Source organism: Cannabis sativa, chromosome X (genome assembly GCF_029168945.1).
Source record: "Cannabis sativa cultivar Pink pepper isolate KNU-18-1 chromosome X, ASM2916894v1, whole genome shotgun sequence".
NCBI lineage: Eukaryota > Viridiplantae > Streptophyta > Magnoliopsida > Rosales > Cannabaceae > Cannabis > Cannabis sativa.
The window spans coordinates 84,376,353-84,398,204 of record NC_083610.1 but is presented as its reverse complement, the minus strand read 5'-3'; the positions used below and the strand labels follow the sequence as shown (position 1 = coordinate 84,398,204).

Below are 21,852 nucleotides of genomic sequence, written 5' to 3'. Positions count from 1 at the left end.
CTATTTTCTTAGAAATGGTCTACCATTTTTGCTGGTAGAGACCCAGAAAAACAGTTTGCCGTTTTTTAGGCAGTTTTTCATGAAGTCTTATTTTTTGTATTTTCTCAATATTTAGGGTATTGTCACACTTTTTATCGATAGAAAAACTTCTAGTTTTGAGTTTAAATCTCCAAAAATGTTTTAACAAGTTGTTTACCCATTTTACGTGATTGTGACATAGGACCTCCGTTCAGCAAGTGAAATTTCTATTCAGGTTGACTAGCTCACTTGAATTAGGAAACAAGGTAAAATTTGTATAAGATATGTATGTATATGTATATGTGTATGTGTATGTATGTTATATGCATGTTGTATTATGTGATTTGTATACTACCAATACTAGTACAGTTGCAGTACGGAGTATATTGGTATATTATATGATGTTTAGGGGCATGACACAGTGTTACCAACACTAGTACGAAACGAGTACGGAGTGCATGTAGTACAACACTTAGTTATACTCGAGGTGCGATTCAGCCCTACCAACACTAGTATGGGACGAGTACTTAGTACATGTGGTACAGAGATCGTACTTCTGTTAAGAATATTTTTGATCATCTATTAAGCCTTATAAATAGGTGTATGGGTGCCTAGATACAATCGATAATATGTTATATGTTTTTCTTACCGAGTCCACTGACTCGCATATATGTTTACATGTATAGGTAAAGGAAAAGCAAAGGCTGAGCACTAGTGAGTCCAAAGCTTGAGGGTGATTGTACATATCAGAATGGTTAGATTTGGAGTGTTCAGTTTTGAGACAACATGGGCTTACATTTTTTAGTCGCGGGGCCACACTTTTGTAAAACATATATTGTACGCTGCTTTAAACTTTTTGACGGGATCTCTGCTATTATGTAAAGTTACGTATTTGTTAAAGTTTAAGTTCAAAAGTTTTAATTTATCACATTTTTTGAGAAATTCTTTGATTAGCAAAGGCATGCACAGTAATTAAAAGATCACTGTAATGTTCCTAAGTAAGTAGGATGTTACAGCTTTCATCCCAAAAATAAAAGCTTCCACCGTCCCTTTTCTCTTCTCTTTCTCTCTTTTGCAATTTTTCCATTTTCTACCAAATCTTTAGTTGGGTTTTGTTAATTGGAGATTATAAAAGCAAATTAATGATTGCATTTGTTATCTAACATCTGAATTTCTAAATTGAATTTTAAGAATTTGAGCTCATATATGGTGTTCTTGAATTTGAGCTTTTATGATGATATTTTTGGTAAATTGAATTTAGACTGATGTTTTAAAGCATGAAATATGAATTGAAGTATTTAGCTCTTTCTTTTGAGCATTATTTTAAGTTTGTTAGCATGTGGTCCTTGTGTTTCAAGCTCTTGAAATATGGAAAATAGCATTTGTAGAATAAGTATGATGATTGGGTAGTTTAAAACTTTGATTTTTGTGTTAATTAGAGCATGAAGATAAATACTATATTTTATGTGAGTATTACACTATGTTTCGGGCTTAGAAACCATTTCATAACAAAAGTCGAGTGCAAGAATCTTACAGATAGTGACATCACACATAAGCAAAGAAAGGAAAAGAAAGAGAAAGGGTAAAAATCGAGAAAGACAAAGTCTTCTCTATACCCTTGAAGGTCATCACGTAAGGAATAGATGGACCTTTGGAAAAATATAATGTGCAAAATAATAGTGACCCAGACACCAGAAAAGAGAAATCTAAACGTGTTACGCAAAAACTCAAGGCGAAAGATTCCCAGAAACTTCGAACATTAAACCCAGAAAAGCAGATGAACAGTAAAGCATGCCATTAACACAAGCAATAAAGTGAGGGATGCGAAAAACTTACATAAAGTGTTAGAATTGGGAGTTGTTGTTGATCGACGAAGAAATGTTGACTGACAGTAACGAATGAAGGTTAATAAGAAACCTATAGTGTTTGAAGGTTTTCTGGTTTTCTGGTTTTCTTTCTCTCTGGAAAATTCGAAGAAATTTGGTGAAAGCATGAAAGTAACCAAATGAAGGAAGGATGGTGGCTTTTATAGGCCAAGATGCATGTGGAACAGGCGCAATCACCTACCAATCGAATGGCTGGGGAGGCGCACGATTCGAATTCCCAAGATCCAACGGCTAGATTGATTTGTAATTAAGGCGGTGGAAACGTTTGAGTATCCGTCTGACACCCATTAATGCGCCGTATCAATTAATAGGCATGAAACGAATCAACGCCTGCAAAAAGTGAATCGCTGCAGTAATGATGATCATTAAATACGCCTTCACGCGCCTGAAGCATGTGCCGGGAAACCGAGGAGCCAACCGGAGGTATCTGAACAAGCCTTGTTCATTTTTCAATTAAACAAGGCTTGGGGGGTAAATGTTGCCCCTGATTTTGCTCAATGTACGTGGACCAACCACACAGGGACACGTGGACCAAAAGATCTTAACATTTGAATTAATTGCTAAGTCTTTATAAAGGCTGGCATCATCCGGGATCTGCTTCCCGGAGAAGGCATACGAAGTCCCCTATGCTCCCGGAGGCCTAAGCGGCATCAAAGCATCTCCGCGAGGTGTCAGGCCTCCCCTGAGCAGTCATCTCGCATTTAATGTCGCATGGGAGGAAACATGTTGGAACTGCCACACGCAATAAAGTCTGACGACACAACCCCCGATCTGCACCTACAAGGCTATGATCACTTAGGTCTATTGACGGCTATACTGTGAAGAGTCACGTCAGTCAAAGGCAATAAGGACATTCCACATAAAATCCCTACAGCACCTAGGGATTTGACCATGCATTACCCATGGTATGTTCATTGAGAACACCCAACTTTATTGTTAGTTACAGAAATACATGTACTATAATTCTGGGAATCACCCCACCAAAAAAACTATAAATACCCCCTCAAAGCTCATTAATGGGGTCGAGAATTTTGGGTTGCATAAGTGCAAGAAGAGTAAATACTCACCAAGAACATTCTCTGTATTAAATACACTCATAAATATACAGACTCGTGGACTAAGGCCCATTAACGCCCCAACCACGTAAAAATCCTTCTCTTAATTTCTTACAGCTCTTTAATCTTTTATTATTTTATTGGTTGCCGAAAACCTCGGTCAACACCTGTGAATTGAATTCTCCACTTACATTAGAATTTAGGTAAGAAAGTAGACCATGTACTTAGAGTTTAGAGCTTTGGCGCCTTTATATATTAATCATGTGTAGTTAGCTAATTAGAAACGAGTTAATACAATAAAGTTTCTATGTATGAGAATATGTTAAATGAGTTGTGTAGATATATATCAAGATTTATGTGTATAAGACAAGATATAACTAGGTTAGACCTGATAAACAACATCAGGATAAAACCCTATGAGAGCATAATGTATGGATTATGCACATATGTTAAGAGTTGTATGTATCAGACATAGCTAGGTTGGACTTGATAATTAGAACTAAGATAAACCTTAATAAGATCTTATATATTAAATTGACATGTAAACGTAACACGTGGTGTCTATATAAAATAGACTGAAGATGCGGTGGCGTCATCATAAAATGTTGTGGCGTGTTATATTAGTGCAGTGGCACAATTATTATCACAATGATGTATTAAATGTGATAATTATGCAATGTGATTTTATTGTGGATTTGATCATGCTTTCTTGTTGGGCATTGGCTCACGGGTGCTCTACTGTGCAGGCAATGGTAAGGCATCGTCAAACCAGCCATGAGTTTGAGGGCTTCAACGATGGGGTGTACATATTCCGGCCAAGCTGGACCACAAGGGTTGGGTCCTATGGGAGATTGCTTTAGAAATCTCATTTTGCTGCTTAGGTCGACTTTTGTGTAAACAACTTGTAATATTTAAAAAAAAATACGGGATCCCGATCAAGTAAATATTATTTTGTTTTAAAGTTTAAGTTATTGCAAGTTTGTTTTAATTTATCAGTTGTTTTATTTAGATCTACTGAATTTAGTAGATCCCAATTAATGAGATTAGCAATGTAATCACAACATGAGGCATTCCTTTAATTAGGATGTTACAAAATCCATTAGCTTGAATAGTGAATGTTTTCAAAACTTTAAATTTGTATAAAAGAAAGAGTAAATTACACTTAAAGAATATAACACTTAAATACTCAATTTTATTTTTGGTGGCATAAATATTTGTGTTGGTTAAATATAACATTTAAATACCTAAACTTGTGATAAAAAATACTCAAAGTATTAAAATATTACTCCTTCACTATCTAAATAATTTTGAAAAATTTAATAAAAATGTGTTCAACTTAAAAAAATTATTAAAATTATAAAAAAAATTTAATAAAAATCACTAAAATAATTAAAAAATTAAATAAATATTTTATTTAATAAAAATAATATTTTTTGATTAAAAAACATTAAAAAGAAAAATGAATAACTAATAAAATATTCAAAGAGAACAAAATAATAAATAAAAAATATTCATACATTAAAAAAATATCCATTTACTATTTTTATTAAATACAATTATTACTTAATTTTAAGATTAATTTAGGCTACTTTATATATTTTTCTATAATTTTAATGATTTTATAAGTTAAAATTTGTTTTATTTTATTTTTTAAAATTATTTGGGTGGTGAAGGAGTAATATTTCAATACTTTGAAACTTTTTTCGGCAAGAAAAAAAGTTTGGTATTTAAATATTATAATTAACGAAAATAAAAAAATTCAACAAAAATAAAAAATGCGTTTTTTTTTTTACAAAATAATTAGAATAACTTATGAATTTATGACGCAGACGTCTGCCACCAGCGCTGGAACCTTTTCGAACCAGGATAGCTCATCGTCTAACCGCAGAGCATGCTTTGCCAAACCATGGGCCGCTAAATTCTCAGAGCGAGCCACATGGGACAAAACTGCTCCCAGAAATTTAGACAATAAAGTTATAACATCTTCAAACAACGCTCCTAACTCGTTGAAATACATATTTTCGTTGTTGATGGTCATCACCAAAACTAACAAATCTCAATAAACTACATGAATTGGAAGACTACACATATGAGCCCAATTGAGTCCAACCAACAGGGCTAAAGTTTCGGCCTGTATCACTGAAATTCCACCTAAAAAAAATCAAAAAACTAGAAAAAATTTATAATTAGAAAATTATCAAGCTGATCAAAATCAATCAAACACCAAAATTAAACAACTAGACCCCCCTATAAAATTACTAGAACTAGCCAAAATGAAAACTCTTTGGCTACTAGCAACTAAACTATTTCATTTTACTTCATAATCATCTTAGGATCACTATCCCTTACTAAGACTCTAAGATCTAAAAAAAATTTTGATATGTAATCCAATAACAACAAATAAACCCTTCAATGCTCCCATAACTTAGTATATCAAAAAATTTCTTTTGGAAATAAACAAAATAATGAAATAAGTAATGAATAATGTTTTTAATGTACCCACTATGACTAATATTTGTGGCACAACAAATCTTCCCAATATATATAAAAAATAGGTATTTAAGTTTGCCTTACAATATAATTGTAATAAAAATGCTTATTTAGTTAATTTTGTAAAAATTCAAAAAACAATAAAAAAACTAAAAAACTAGGCTTAATGATAATAATTTGTGATAAGCTTCCTTTCTTAGAGCATCAACAATGACATTGCTATTCATGTTGCCTGTCAAATTGGTGGGGTCAGCAGGGGCGGACCCACATTGTAGCGAGGGGGGGCAGTCGCCCCCCTGAAAAAAAAAATCAAGAAAAAAATGTATATGTATTTTAATTAGTTACAACATATATTTATATTAAAAGATGATATTTATAGACATAATAGTAACCTTGGTGTAATGGTTAAGGTAGTTGGTAAATAAGTTAGAGGGTAAAGGTTCAAATCCCACTAACTACACTTTGGAAAAATATTATTTTCAAGCAAACAGACAAAAAAAAAAAAACGTTGCCTACTACTAACAATGTTGCTCAACTTGTTTTTTTTTTTTTTTTTATTTCTGTTTTCTGATTGGCTAATTTGATTAAAAAATTAATAAAATTATCATGTGGGGTGAAGCAGGCAACATTAGTATTGTCTAGCTCTTAGTACTCTTACCTTCGTGGAAAGTCAAATTATCGTTGCTTCTCAAAAATCGTATTACTTAACGCAAATGATATTTTTCACAATTACACCATCAAATCTCAATATAATTTAATGCATATGGAAAATTAGGGCTAGCAATTCTTGTTATCGTATCGTATTCGTGTCGACATGTTTATGACACGAAATTTTTATAATAAATACAAACATGACACGATTTTTTAACAGGTCGTACGATATTATACGATACGATAATACGTTTAATAAACGTGTCATGACACAAACCCGAAATTAACTTGTTTAACATGCAATTAAACATGTTATGACATGACTCAAATTTGACACGATTAATATAATTATGAACATAAACATAAATATTACTAATAAAATTCATAGTTTTAATTTATTATTATTATTTTATAAAGAAAATGAGAAGAAACATGTTTTTATGAGGGTTTTTAATAGAGCTTTTATTTCATTTTACATGATATAAAAATGAAAAATACTTATCTATGCTTAATTGCTTACACGTGTTATAATTGTATTATTTTTGAGTTAAGCGTGTTGATCCAAAAATGGCACATTTAATAAACGTGTTAAACATGTCAACCCATATTTGACACGGAAGTTAAATGTGTCACCCAAACTAATTTATTTTGTATCGTTTTTGAGTTGTGTCATCGTTTTGTGTCACAAATTTCCAGCCCAATGGAAAATAATGCTTTGCAATTGAATTTGATTAAAAAATATAAACAAGATTTGTGAGATAACTTTTTACTAGGATGTCCAAGTTGATGTAAGTTTTTATTACACTTTCAAATGAGTATAACCTTAAATTTCCTTGAAAAAAACCCTTAAATTTAATGTATGTAGAACCCAAAATTTGACTATTTAACTATGAGTCTTCGTTTGACCTCAAATAGACAGATATTGAAATTTATTATTTCTACACCCCAAATTTAAGTTATACACTTTCTTAACGTGTAGATCTCAAAAAAAAAAAAAACAACACTAAAAATTAAATTAAAAATACATTAAACAAACATTTGAGTAAAAGGTTATGCTTGCCTAAGGTTTTTGTTTAAATCAAATTTCATTGTGAAATCATCGTTTTGCATTGTTCTTAGCATCATTCTTCCCTTAAAAATCAAGTTTTTATAGAATTATCGTTAAAACTATTATCAAGCATTGATTTACCATTCGCTTAAAAATAACATTTTCACGCCACCATCATTAAGTATCGTGAAACATTTTTACCTTGTAATACAATTTTCATGACACCATTGTAAGAGAATCGTTAAGCATCCTCTTGTATAAAAATGAAATTGATGACACTATTGTCAAAGCATTAGTAAAATTAGTCAAACATTGCTTTTTGTCTAAAAAATTAATTTTTATGAAACTATTATTAGATCATCATTAAACATCGATTTTAGTTTAAGATACGCAAATTTTCAAAATCTAAGAAAAAGCCACATTTGTTTGTTCTTGAAACGATTTTATCCCCTAGACATCGTATAGAATTAATAATTCTAAATTGTGACCAAAAAAATCTTGTACAAAAGTTCAAACATTATAAAAACATGAAGAAATCTTTCTGAAAAAAACTGGATAGGACTAATGGAAAATGAGTGGTACCAAGGAGAGGAAAGGTGGTGTGTCGTGCTTTGTCATCGGTAGACTGGAGGAAAAAGGAGAGAGAAGAATAAGAACAAGAAAGAAGTGGGTTTGAGAGTGAAAGAACTTGACTGCCAAGGCAATTTTCTCTTTATATATCATAAAGGAAAAAAGTTAAAAATATACAATGAAAAAAGTAAGAAAATTGTTGAGTTTTTTTTTTAAACGCCTGTGAATAAAATTAAAAATTAGTATAAATAAGATTTATCCCCAATTATGATTCTAGTAGAATTTTACCTTTTAAGTTTCAACTTCTTTTTGTTGCAAATATTCTCCATCAACTATAAAATTTGTTACAAATATCTTCCTTAAGTTACATTATGCTCACTATCTTCCTTAAGTTACAAATATAAATAGTAGTCTAATAATAAGTTAAGTTATAAGATTATACATATGCATTTTAAGAGCTATGTTTGTATATTTAATGTCAATAATATGAATTACAAGTAGTATTTCAGGTAGTTTAAAATTGTTAAATAAATTATGATACTGTAACTCTTTGTCACCCATGACCACACTAACAAATTGTTAAAAAAAGGACCAGAATATAATTAAAGATATTTAAAACGATTTTAACAGTTTGAGAAATATTTTTGCAACCAACAAAAATTCAAGAAGCAAAGCTCTCCCTAAGGGAGAGAAATCCTATTTATTCTAAAAATCAACAACATGAAAAAGAAGAAATCTCAAGATTTCTCTGGAAAAAAATTTCAAAAGAAAAGCCAAGACCTATTTTTCTATCATATGGAAGAATTAGATACCATGGCTTTCGGAACAAAAGACAAGTCTTTTTCTTTTCTTTTTTTTTTTTATGAAGAACAAAAGACAAGTCTTGTTTGCAACAATACAATGCAATTCTATGGTTACTTGACATCATGCCAAAACAAAATAAAGAAAGAAATTCAGTTTCCAAGTACAATCTTGAATTGTTTCATGATGGAAGAAATATCCGAATAAGAAGTTTGACATAAATCCCAATTGTCTTAACAAGATTTACCAAGCCACTGTAGAAGAAGATGAAGAAGAAAGAATATTTTGAGCAAATTTTAAACAATTTAATGTAGAGCCTTATATATATATACCCATTCTTTAATAATTACCACCATTATTGCAAAGATAAAAAAAAAAAAAAAAAAAAAAAAAAGTGCAGGCACCTCGCAACTTCAGAATAATCACAGGAGAATTGTGGAACTGGCCAGCCTCCCCTATTTGCTAGACTCATGCTCAGTAACCTCTCCACTACACGGCTGAGAAGACATCTCATTGTGCTGCTGCTGTTGTTGCATCTGATAAAGATTCAGCTGGACCGTCTGCCGGTGCTGCATCTGGTACATTTGTTGATTTATTGAAAGCTGCTGAGCCATGCAATTCGAGAGATGAGCTTCACCGCTAAGCTCTGCAGCTGTAAGCTTTAGACGCTGGACTTCAGCTCTGAGGGCATCGTTTAAAGCTGCAAAGGCAAATAGCACTAATGATAAAGATCGCTCAAAAGCCACAACATTCACCTACAATCTCGGAGGCACAATACAAAATGGTACCACGCCATTGAAAGAATGAAGATTAATAGATTAAACAAAAGTATGATATTATATAAGGATTAGACAGAGCCGTATAGTGTTCCACACCACATCCTTACTAGACATTATACTTAATATGCATTTGGACAAGGGTTATATGCCATAATAATGTCCAACACCAGATCCTTACTAGAAAAACAACACCCCTACCCGACCCCCCACCATAAAAACAAAATATACATTTACATGCAATGCAAGATCAAAATCTAACACAATAATAATTTGCACCCGCAACACAACATTGCTAAATTCTGCAACATGGGCATATAAGAAACTTGATACATTGCCCCAAAAATGAGAAACTAAGTTACACTTGTAGCAACACTTTCATCTACAAACCTGAACAATAAAGTCCCTAGGCAGCATCATGGAAATAATACAAATTTAAAAAGTATGTTTCATCAATTGCAAAGAGAAGAAAAGAAAACATTGTACCATCTTTCAACTGTGCTTGTTGCTCCATAGCTTGAACACGAAATTTCAACTCACTGTTTTGACTCGTAAGACCCACAGAATCTCTCTGTATACATCAAAAAAAAAAAAAAAATCAGCAAAACCTAACCATATAGGTAATACTATAACCTGAAACCCCCCAGACACTCTACCTGCAACTTTGTAACCTGAGCAGACAAAGTAGTCGCTTCTGTCTGCAGGGTTTGAACTTTATGTTCCAGTTCCGAAATATAACGTGACCTCCGCTCCTTTGAACGAGCAGCTGATTGTCGATTAGCCAAGATCCTGGTTTAATAAAAGATAAAGAATGAAAGAGTTTTAGCTGATGATACATGTATTGCTAATGCTAATTCAGAAATAGCTAAAAAAGCATAGTACCTCTTTGCTCGTTTGGGATCTGATAAAGCTATCTCAGTAAGTTTTTCACTTTCCATAATCTTTTTCAGCTCAACCGCATTGAATTCGCCATTTGGAAACTCCATACCAAACTTAGCCGAGTTACCATCAGCCAAACTGTTAGGTGATTGCAGACCAGCCCCAGTACCCAGTGGAAGAAGCTTCAATGATTCATCATCAAATTGCAAACTTCCCATATAACTATCCATGGAAAGACTTCTATAGTGCCTGGAAGTAGGCGCAATATCTCCAGGAGCAGCTCTCTTCACTCCTTCCCTCTTCCCATTTCCGAAACCAGAACTTGACCCCGAAATGCTGTTTGGATTCGCGTTAATACTACTTTCCACTTCATTATCACTGCTTTCACATCCATTTGTCTTCGAGCCGCTTGCTCTGCTGTCAAAATCCTTATCCTCAGTACCAGGAGAGTTCACTTTGTCGATGTTTTCCAAGTTCATATATGCACTAAACAAGTCATCGGCAATCTCCCCCTCAGATCTTTTACTCTCCATACCGTTGCCAGTATTGTTACCATTATCCTTACTATGCTCCTGTTTCACCAACTGATTCTGGTTCTCTCTACCAGAAACAGCTCCGTCCAGAACTCCCCGACTAGAAATGGGAATCAATTGAGGCGAAGACTGAATCATAGCAGAAAATCCCAATAGAATATCACTACTGGAACGCCTATGACCCTTCCGAGGAGGAAGGCTCTCACCTGCCCGAAACGCACCCCCTCGGTTAACAGGGGAAGGGAGCGACTGGGAATTGGAATTCACAACATTTTCCTCCATGGTAACATCATTCGAAGCTGGGTCAGACAGTGAGGAATGCGAGGGCTCACGATGAGGCGAAGGGCTTAGTGGGGGCAAGGAGTCAAGCGAAAAAAACGAAGGCTGAGACAAAGACCTGTTATGAGACGGCCCTGGACTCGTATTCTGAGGAGGAGGAGGAGTCGATTGCCAGTTTCCCGATCGAACCCCTGTACCCTTCGAATAAGGCAGTGAATGAATCATCGGATTATTGGGGTGCGAAGGGGGTATACCAGGTCTCTTACTGCTATCAGGACTCAAGTTAGGCGATAATTGATTCAAAGGAAGAATCCCCATTTGAGATGTCCCAAAACCAAATGCAGAATTATTAGGCCGTTGCATAGTTTCACTAGTACCCTCCATTTTCTATCTCCAAAAAAGCTAAAACCTTCTTACCAAACCAAACCAAAAAAAAAAAATCCATATTCAAAAATCAAAACCCTAACATAAAAACAAACAAACAACAACAATAATAATAACAGTAATTGAAATGCACACTGATTTACCTGGCAAGATAAACCCTAGCAGGAGTAATAAAGTTGTGATGGAAATCGAGTCTCAGTAGTATTGAGTGTCCGAACAGAGCAATGAAAGTAAAGAAAGGAAAAAGGCGAAAACTTTGTTATTGCCGCAGTGGAAAATTGTAGTTGTAATCTGGAACTGTAGCTGTTGATGTGGTTGTGGGTATGGGTTTGTTCAGACATAACACAATGTGTGTCGTAAGTAATGATATATGTATGTATGTGTCTATCCATAGTGTGTGTAATTAGGTTAAATACCTACCGCGTGAATATCAAAGACGCGGTTTTTTTTTTCAATTCTTTTTTCCTTTATCTCCGGCTACTATTTTCCCATATTTTATTATTTAATAATATATTCAAAAAAAAATAAAAAAAAACAAAATAAAAACTTTGTCACCTTCTTCTATAAATGTATTATTAAAATATTAAACGTATAGAGTACCTTAAGACTTTTTTTCTTTTTATATAATTACTATAAATATAAATTATAAACCACTTGTAATTAGTTAATGTTTAGTCAATAAAAGAGAAATGAACCTTTTGAAAAGGTTAATTAGTAATTTTTTTTCCGAACTTTGACATGTATTAAATCGTGTCTTCTAAATTTTTTTGGCTGTTAGAAATTCCCCCAAACTATTGAGATTGCTAAATTTAAGGACTTTTGTCTAATTTTATTCAATTTTACTGTTTCAGTAATTGTTTATGTACTAAAATATGCTACCCAGACTTTGATATCTATCAAATAATGCCCCTCAAACTTTGATATGTACTAAATCATACCCTTTAAACTTTCATTCATGTTAGAATTTTTTTACTAAAATTAGACAAAAATCCTTAAATTTAACAATCTCAAATAGTTTGGGGGAATTTTTAACGGCAAAAAAAGTTCAGAGGACAAGATTTAGTACATGTCAAAGTTTAGGGGGAAAAATTACTAATTAGCCTTTTGAAAATGGTCTCTTTTTTTTTTTTTTCTTTTTCTTTAAAGAACAATTTTGATTCTAATTTATTCTTTCTTTCTAGTTTCTAATACTAATTGTGTTGCCTTTTTTTTCAAAAAAAAAAAAAAAAATGTGTTGTCTTTAGAATGAGATCCAAACTTTATTATTAGCGGTTATTAATGTTTAAAGCCCTTTAATGAGAGTTAATTACAATGTTTTTTTTTTTCCTAAATTCTTTTTTTTATATATAAGGAATTTATTAAAAGAAAAACCCGTTATAGTGATGGGTTAGGTAAGTCAGCTAAAATACATCAAAGATATTTACATAATAAAAAGGAAAATCAGTGATCCAAATATTAGATGATTTGGATTTCATATGGATCATCCAAATATGTATCATAATAATTACATGCTAAGAACATGAATTACCAGAAAGAAAGCAAGAACAATACATCAAGTGTGTGAAATACAACATGCATCTCATGCCCAACAAATAAGTTGGTTTACTCACGTTCTTGGTAATATATTTATCACACATTTATATATAGAGGTAAATAATATTTTAGACTCTGTGTTTTGTAAAAATTATCAATTGAACTCTCTGTTTAGTAATGATAAAATAGATCTTTTATCTCTCAAAATTGTATAAATAAGACCCTAAATTGATTTTTTGTGAAAATAAGACTTAATAATAATCTAATCTAAAGATGTTATGACAAAACTTGTTACATTTTTCGTATCTGTTTGTGTTAAAAAGTATCTTAAAGTTGGTTATATTAAAAAATAAAATTGTTTAAAATTGAGCTTAGGGTCCTATTTTTAACATTTTGGAAAATATAAGATCTATTTTGTCATTTAACAAAACAGATGGTCCAATTAATATTTCTGCAAAATACAGGGTCCAAAATGGTATTTACCCTTTATATATTTCTAATATATTTTTTTAATAAACATACACCCTTAAATATTCCTCTTCAGTACCAAATAACTTGTAACATTTATTTAATCAATCGTACAATTATAGAATAATATAGGGTGCATTTAGTAACACTTTTTTAATTAGTTTTTTGTTTTTAAAATTAAAAAAGTAAAAATAATTTCTAAAATCATGTTATATAAAACCGTTTTTACTTTTTAATTTTTTAATTAAAAATAAAAAATTTAAAAACAAAAAAAAAGTCATTTTCAAAATTTTTTAAATAGTTTTTTTATATTAATATTTTGGACTCCCACCCCAACCTAAACCTTGAAACTCAGATTCGGACCCCGACCAGACCCGACTTAAATAAAATCAACAAATAAAAATAAAATTTACAAAACACATTTTTGTTTTTTTTTTTAAAAAAAATTAACTTCTATTTATGTAAGTAAAAAATTTAAAAACAAAAGTGTTACCAAACGATCCTTTTCTTCTCTCTTCCTCTATAATCAAACTCTTTTTCTTTTTGATTACACACGAGAGAAACTCTCTTGGTCTAGGTCTGGAGTTTTCATCTCTTTCTTTCTAGATTTCTGAGGAGTAATTTTGAAGCTGTAAGTGTTCTCTGATTTTAGTTCTTCTATTTATATGTGTTGTAGCTGAGAAATAGGTTAGTTAGAAATAACTAACAACTGTCTTGATTTTGGATTGCATACGGTTAGGTTAGTTAGGATTTTAACTAGCTGTGTTTGACTTATTTAACTTGTTACAGGTTGACTTATATGGGAAATTAATCCAACACGGCGAAACCTTAATATTTTTACCTCGCTAGCAATTAACCTTAAAATTTATTTTATGGCAGAATAATTCTCAAAACTCGTGTTCTATTAGCAATTGAGTTTTTTCATCCATTTTCATATGTTAAGTGACATGTTGGATTATGGTTCAAAAAAAAGTGACATGATAGATTTTCTATGTGTACACAGTTTACACGTGCACAATTTTATTGGTCCATGTAATTAATTATTAAAAATAAAAAATTAAAAAACAATTTTTCCCTCCATCTCCATCTCCATCTCCATTTCCTTCTTCTTTCTTCTTTTAGCTTCTTTTTTTCAAGATTTTTTTTTCATTCTTCGTACCAACACCATCACCACCACCGAAACCACCACTACCCATCACCACGCAAACATCACTACCCACTGCCACTGCTGTTAGAAACTTTATATGAATTACTATGTAAACATAAGCATATATGAACGATTTATTAAATGCGGAATAAATCAAATATATACATGATATAACTAAATAATCGAAATATCTCCAGCCATTGATTTTTTGAGGCCATTGATTATTTGAGGCTTCAATTCCACACGATCTTTGAATCTAGAAAAGAAAACAAAACTTAGTTAGTGTGGATATTCGACTTCCAAGCTCTCTCTAACTCTCTTAGACGTATTTATTGTGTTTTACAAAATGAGTAGTGAGTTTGGAAATCGGTACCCTATATTTATTAGTTAGATACTCCATCAAAATTTGTACCACATTAATTGTTTGCATATTTTGATAATTAATTTAAGAAATGGAATCGAATAATGAAATATTTGGTAAATCAAAATCTTATATAGAATATTTAATTAATTATCAAATAATTAATAAATTATATATTTTATAAATCAGAATCAAATCAAAGATTTGAAAAAACAATTCAAATATTGTACTTATCAATTATAAAATAGTCTAATATCCTAATATCCTTCCACTTGGTCAATATTTAAATGTACTACTTAAATCCAACGATTCTTGTTACATAATAAACTCATGAATCATAGCGATAAATTCTCATTATATAGCGAGTATTATCTTCCATGTATTACGATATATTTATTACATAATAATGTACTTAATGTGACAATGTACTTAAGCAAATAAATCATAAACCTTATATTTATTCTGGTTCTCTGAAGATAATTTTCTCAAATAAAATTAAGGTGCACATAAATATGAGAAAAATATCGAAAGAAGAGTTTCATAGAATAATTTTAGTTGTACAACAGAAACTGCAAAAGGGAAACTGAATCCCATGTTTACTATATGATCTTTGAATTTATGCTGTGATATGCCTTTAGTCAAGAATATTACGATCATTCAATTTAGTGTTGCGTACTTAATGAACAGTTACGCTTCTTTGTAATACACCATACGAGATGTATCCTTAAAACAATACATGAATCGGACTTCTATATGAAAATAACAATTAAAGCTCTCCACGATACAACTTACTAATAATCTTAAGGACGTAATCAAATGTTAATTTATGTGAACCGATATAACCAGTAAAGTCATAACTTAAGTAATAAACTAAATTTCTAAAATATCAGTTCATCTCAATAAAATATGTATGAATATAATCTTTAGTATCTTAAAGATACCTCATCACTTTGTATGAAAATATGAAGTAGTCTTAATTTTAGTTATTCTGATACTACTTAACATTCTTGAAATAAATGCAATGTAAAGTCTTATTCACACTCATAGGTATACATTAGGCTTCTAAAAATAGAATCAAACGAATATTCTTAATTTATTCTCATTTTGAATCATTTTACAGATACTGGTTTGAGTTGAAATTATCACACTTAAAGATAAAAGTAACATATGAATAATATATATATTAATCAAAGATGTTGTGGATACTCTCTAATTAATTACAATTATATATCATTTATATTCTCTATCTCAAAATAATAATCTGAGATATGAATTATTTTACCTTATATAGGAAACTTTTATCATCAGTTACAAGTAACATATTGTCTATATATAAGATAAATATTATTCACACTGGCTTTCTGGTATATAAATACAGTAGAACCTCTATCCAATAATACACTTAGGACCAAGCAAATTATATTCTAATTGAGAGGTTATAACTAAATAGAGTTACACTAGAAAAAAAATTAAAATGCCAAAAATATCAGTGTAATAATAATAACAATAAACAATCATTAATACTATATCATAATATAATTTTTTAGAGTAAATATAATATTTATAAATGTATTATAATTTCGAATAAAATTATTAATTTTACATAAATAAATTTACAAAATATATGTATATATTTTATTAAGATGTAATTATTCTTATATAGAGATATACTTTGTTAATATGGAACTTAAAAAATGTATACTTTGGTACTCAAAATAATTTTTTAATTAACTTTTTTCCCATGATCATGTACGTTATAATTGAAAAATTGAGTTTTTGCAGATGCCAATAATTATACTAAATTTCAGTAAAAACACTGCAGTAACAGTCTGTAGCAGCAGAATGTTATTCTGTCACTGCAGAACACAATTTTGCAGAAACAAACCAGAAATAAATAGTGCAGAATTTAAAAACTTGACACAAGAGAATCGTACGTGGTATCAATGTTCTTTCAAACACTACTAGTCCACGAGGCCACGCCCAGAGAATAAAATAAATTAGTAAAGTATCAAAATTTACAAAAGCAATTGACTTAAACAAATTTAGACTCCCTCTAGTGACTTGTCGTAACCCTTTGTAATCTACCTTGCTAATCTGATCTCTGAAATACACCAAGTAGTGAACTCCCTTCAACTATTGATGTGTGCTTACTTCCTCCCAAAGTAAGGCTTAAACAAATCTTCTCCTAAAGATATATGCTCACTTCCTCCCGAAAATGAGACTTGGAAAAGTCTTCTCTCGAAGACCCACACTTGTTCAAAGCTTCTCTTCAACCTATTCTATGAATAGTATGAGATCATAATAAGAAAACCAAAACCTAGTTGAACACTCTAGGTTCTTACAAATGAAACACTCTTCTCAAAAAGAAAGATATGAAAATATGAGACTAGAAAGATAAAAACGTTTGGCTGCTCTCTAGGTCCTATTTATAGAACATAGCAACCCTAGAAACAGCCACAAAAACGATTTCCCCGATGTACAAAACTTTCTTAAAAAATTTCCTGATTTCCAGCATTAGAATCGGGTTTTGCAGCAACAAATCAGGACTAGAAAAGAAACTTTCCAAATTGAACCAAGATCATGAATTTGGACTTCAAATCTGTCAAATAAAATTTATTTGATATGTTCTAATAAAGGCAAAACCGAAATTATCCATTAGAAAAAGGGAAAGTCAAGTTTCCCAAAGTTAGATAACTTTTCATAAGAGAATTCATTCTTTTACAAAAAGTTTCTTAAACCAAAAAGAGATCAGCTGAGAAAGAATCTTTCCTTAGAAGAAAAGAGTAATTGGATGCACAAAATCATTGTAATAAAAATAATTTAAATACTCAATCAAAATGCACATTAATTAAAAAATATTTTGACAACTAGATTGTCAAAAAAAACACCTAGCAATAATTATTTAAAGAAATCTATAAAATTTTGAAATTCGGAAAAATTTTACACGCCGAAAACAGAATCCAAACAAACTGTGTGTTACACGCGTGACTATTTTATTTTATACGCGTGTGAAATAGACTTGAACATTGCTTTCTATATTATAAATTATTCCAAATTTCTCAAAATTTTGTATGATATCTTAAATTTTTATAACGTACACGAATCTAAAAAAAAATTGACAAATTTTTTTTGGATTCCAAAACACGTAGAAAGTGCATCAGTATATCTATTTTAAGGGGTGCATTGTAAAATCACCCAAAAGTTTTTGTAGGAGTGTTTTTGGATAAAAAGTAAAAAAAAAATGGAAAAAAAATTAGAGTTTGTTTTTTCTAGGTATTTTCTTTCCTAAAAATATATTTGAGAAATTATTTTTAAAATTTAAATATTTACTTCTTAATTTATTTATAATCTGACATTAAAAAAAGAAAATTGAAATCAGATTCAAAATTAAAGGTACTTGTAAATTTATAAGTTTTTTTTTTCTTTTTCTTTTCCTTTTTCCTTTTCTCTGTTCAACCATCAGTCATAAGGAATTAAAATTACTGAGAGCTGTTTTCTTAAACAAAACCAAAAAAAGAAATGCAAATTGGATGAGGATGTAATATCAGGCTGTTACTTTATAGCTCGTGAAATAACCTGAAAAAGAGTTAATGAAAGCAAAATGATAATTGACAAAAAATTCTCAAATTCCTATGAATTCCCCTTAGCTTGTAAATTGAGTGGTATTGGAAAATCTAAAGTTGAAATAAACATAGTTAATTTTTCCATCATGATCCCTGACATGTGCTTTTATCCCAAATTAATTTGGGAGAATTAAAATCTCTAAATTTCTTTTCTACAACACAGAAGAGAGGGCCTTCACGAGATGTTTCATTTAATCACATTAGAGGACTGAGTAACAATTACACAGCATTAGCTAATATCTAAAATCATCATGAAGATCTGAACGCTTCTCTACATTTTACGAGGCAGGGGAAATACACAGCTTTACACAATTCTGTTCCATAATAGTTTCATGTTAAGTAACCATAGCTCTACACAATCTTGTTCCATGACATATTTGACTCATTTTCTAATTGGAAGAAAACGAAATCTTGTCATTTCTTTCTGATCGAATTGGTAGAGAAAAAAGGAGAGAGGTGGAGTAAGAGAGAGATAGAGATAGAGAGTAGATTTTTTTCAAGGAGAGCGGACCAAATTTACCCAAATCCAGCTTTTAGTGTGGCTCCTGTCAAAAATGCCTATTTGATTACTACGTGCCATTTTCTACCCATATGTTCCTCCAATTCATATTATTTTACTCAAATCTTATTTGATTGTGATGTAACGGTTTGTTCCATGCTTGGCCCAATTATCCTTGAGATCAACAGGGTTTGAAAGATCGTGACCCTCTGCAGCAAGACGGCTAAGCAGCTTGTTGAAAGCACTCCCACTCATTTTCCGGCCACCAACTCGAGCATGCCTTTTGTTGGGCACAGATGGTAGTGGATACATTGACATGGTGGTCGTGCAACATGAGGACTGCCAACCCCCGTTCCCCCACTTGTAGCATTGCCTTAGAACTCCAGTGCAGGAGCATACAGGCGCTGGCATGGTTGACTCGTCATATATAACCTGGTTCAACCCCAAGTCCTGACCTTTCCAATCGGACTTAGACACAACCAGCTGTTTGTTATCATCATCACCTTCTCCAATCATACTCTGCTCGCTCTTCCACTCCTGTGACTTGAGAAAAGTCATCTTATTTAACTCCTCATTCTCTTTCTTAATTTTTCTTGGAGGTTTAGGAGCCCTCTTACTGGGTGATATTGCCTTGGGCTCCTTGATTCTCTTCCCCCTTCGTGACTTTACAGCATCCGAAGTATCTGCTGACATTGGGAGGGAATCATTTGTGTTCATTTCCCTGTTACCGTATGAAGCTTCATTTATGTGTTGCATCTGCTGTACATGCGGCTGTGGGTGGTGCAAATGCTTCACCCCACGTGAAATTTGGCAACCTGGCGGACATGAAGACATATTACCATTACTCATGGAGTTCTCCCTATACTGGAGGGTTGCAATGGCATTATCTCGTTCCAGCATGGCATTGTTTCGTTCTGCGATGGCTGCATCACGCTGGAGGAATGCCATGTCTCTCTCAGCAAGGGCAGCCTTTTTCTCAGAAAGGGCCAGGTTTCTTTCCTGAATAGCTGCATCTCTTTCAGCCATTATGGCCATTATCTGTTTCATTGTTGGCTGATGTTGCATCATCCACTGCATATAAAGCAACATCATCAATTCCTTGAAATCCTTTTTTTTGTACATGTATAAGATAAAGAGCATATAATAATTAATATCAAATCAGATTAGTTTCTTACTGTGTTCTGAAAACTAATTCCAGATACCTGACCCTGAGTTGGTTTAAACTGATCACCCTTGTGCCTCCCGTTTTCACGATGCCCCGCATCATCCATTGCAAAGCCACCTATGCTATGTGAGTAAAATGCTTGATCAATTATTAGTCAAACCAACGCAAGCTGAAGGCTCTGTGCTTATTGTTGGAGTTTAGAACGAGATAGTCACCTACTGTACTACTTTCATTGTATCAACCAGTCAAATATAGAAACATTCAAATCTTAACCCATTTAGGACGAGACACTCACCTTAATACTTTCATTTATCAAACATAATGAAAATGTTATTAATTTAACCCATTTATGCCTTTTAATTACATTAGAATATACTTATAACATACAAGGTAAGAACAATAAGTTGACACTCAACAAAATGCTTGATGGATGATGAACAGCAACTAAAATTGGATACTATCGTTAGATCAGGTATTCCTTCAGTTAAACGGTGACAGCATATGGAGATGAGCAAGTAAAGAGTTATGCTGCTATAAAATATTGAACAAAAGTATAATGAGAAACAGGAGAACTTACACTAAAATGTGTCTATTATGGAATACGCTATTCCAAGAAGAAGAGAAAGATAAACTTGTGATCTTTTACATAATGTTAAAAGACAGCATAACAAAGATTAGTATGTGTGACAAGATAAAGAGATTAATCAATACCAAACAATCTAGCTTCATAACACAACTTTATTAAACTATCCCACCCAAAAGAACATAACAATTGATTTAGAATGTAACCATTACTTGTAATTGTAATGAATTTTCATTACCAACCAAAACAGAGTCTCATTCTATTTTATAAAAAATTTCCATAAGCAGTTGAAGTCATCATGATCTGTTATCATTTCGAAACAAGATTGCAAGAAACCAGTCACACTGTCTTACTTCTTCAACATATATTATATTGTTCCCAAGAATTTTTTAAAAATCATTTCCATATCAAATAACACTCACCGGGTACTATGAATGCTTAGACGCTCATAGCATTTATAAAAAGGAGAAAGACTAACCATGAATGTAAATTATCATGTTTTGAAATCTCCCCGGAAAAAAGTACTACGTACTATATATAACCAAACAAAATCAGTAACAATTTCTAAAAGTGAGTCTTTGTTAGCAAGAGAAACTAAAGCCCTAAAAATCTAAAAACCCCAAACCCTATAAAAGCAACTCGATTACACAGTTACAAGAGCAACAACAAACGAAATCAACCAAAAATACAAGCAAAATCAGTGAAGCTAAAGCTCAACTGAGAACCAGTGCGAAGTATAAACAAACAAAAAAATCAGTACAAATTAGAGTGACGATAATCAGATAAATTCAAAAAGTAAAAAATGAACTGAAAAAAAATAGAAATTCACCATAGAAGCAACCAAAAAAAAAAACCTGTAAGTAAACCCATACTTACCAGGAAAAGCAAGCCAAACAGAGATTACGAAAACCCTAAGTGCTGAATCCGAGAAAAAAAAAAATCCAATGAAGAAAGAAGAGTTTGGTGGAGAGTAGAAGAAATTTGATGATTTTATTTATTAACTTTTTTTGGTTTGGGTTCTGAAGGAGGGGTGTGTTGTAGGGTGGGGTTTTACCTGTCTCTGTCTACAGTTTCTTTTTTTTCTGTTTTTTTTTTTCTTTTAT

General features: G+C 31.8%; 2 protein-coding genes across 10 annotated transcripts; both read right to left on the bottom strand.

Moving 5' to 3' along the window:
- Nucleotides 1–7,543: 7,543 nt before the first annotated feature.
- On the bottom strand, nt 7,544–11,803 carry LOC115701603 (bZIP transcription factor 29). Of its 6 annotated transcripts, none has more exons than XR_009684781.1 (6): nt 11,514–11,801; nt 10,178–11,395; nt 9,952–10,084; nt 9,782–9,866; nt 8,924–9,219; nt 7,544–7,773 (listed from the first exon to the last, which is right to left on the bottom strand). XR_009684781.1 is itself a non-coding variant. In XM_030629412.2 (5 exons), the coding sequence occupies exons 2-5, from the start codon at nt 11,368–11,370 to the stop codon at nt 8,975–8,977; spliced, it is 1,656 nt and encodes a 551-aa protein (XP_030485272.1). In that variant the 5' UTR covers nt 11,371–11,395; nt 11,514–11,803; the 3' UTR covers nt 8,671–8,974. The 6 variants fall into 6 exon arrangements, 2 of the variants coding, with proteins under 2 accessions (XP_030485272.1, XP_030485273.1); XR_009684783.1 differs by having other exon boundaries at nt 10,178–11,398; nt 11,514–11,754; XR_004008610.2 differs by lacking the exon at nt 7,544–7,773 and adding an exon at nt 8,671–8,773.
- Nucleotides 11,804–18,668: 6,865 nt separating this feature from the next.
- On the bottom strand, nt 18,669–21,852 carry LOC115701560 (protein BASIC PENTACYSTEINE6). 4 transcript variants are annotated; one of them, XM_030629411.2, is made up of 3 exons: nt 21,626–21,852; nt 20,204–20,283; nt 18,669–20,072 (listed from the first exon to the last, which is right to left on the bottom strand). In XM_030629411.2, the coding sequence occupies exons 2-3, from the start codon at nt 20,270–20,272 to the stop codon at nt 19,128–19,130; spliced, it is 1,014 nt and encodes a 337-aa protein (XP_030485271.1). In that variant the 5' UTR covers nt 20,273–20,283; nt 21,626–21,852; the 3' UTR covers nt 18,669–19,127. The 4 variants fall into 4 exon arrangements, with proteins under 4 accessions (XP_030485271.1, XP_030485252.1, XP_030485246.1 ...); XM_030629392.2 differs by having other exon boundaries at nt 20,177–20,283; nt 21,626–21,818; XM_030629386.2 differs by having other exon boundaries at nt 20,177–20,288; nt 21,626–21,812.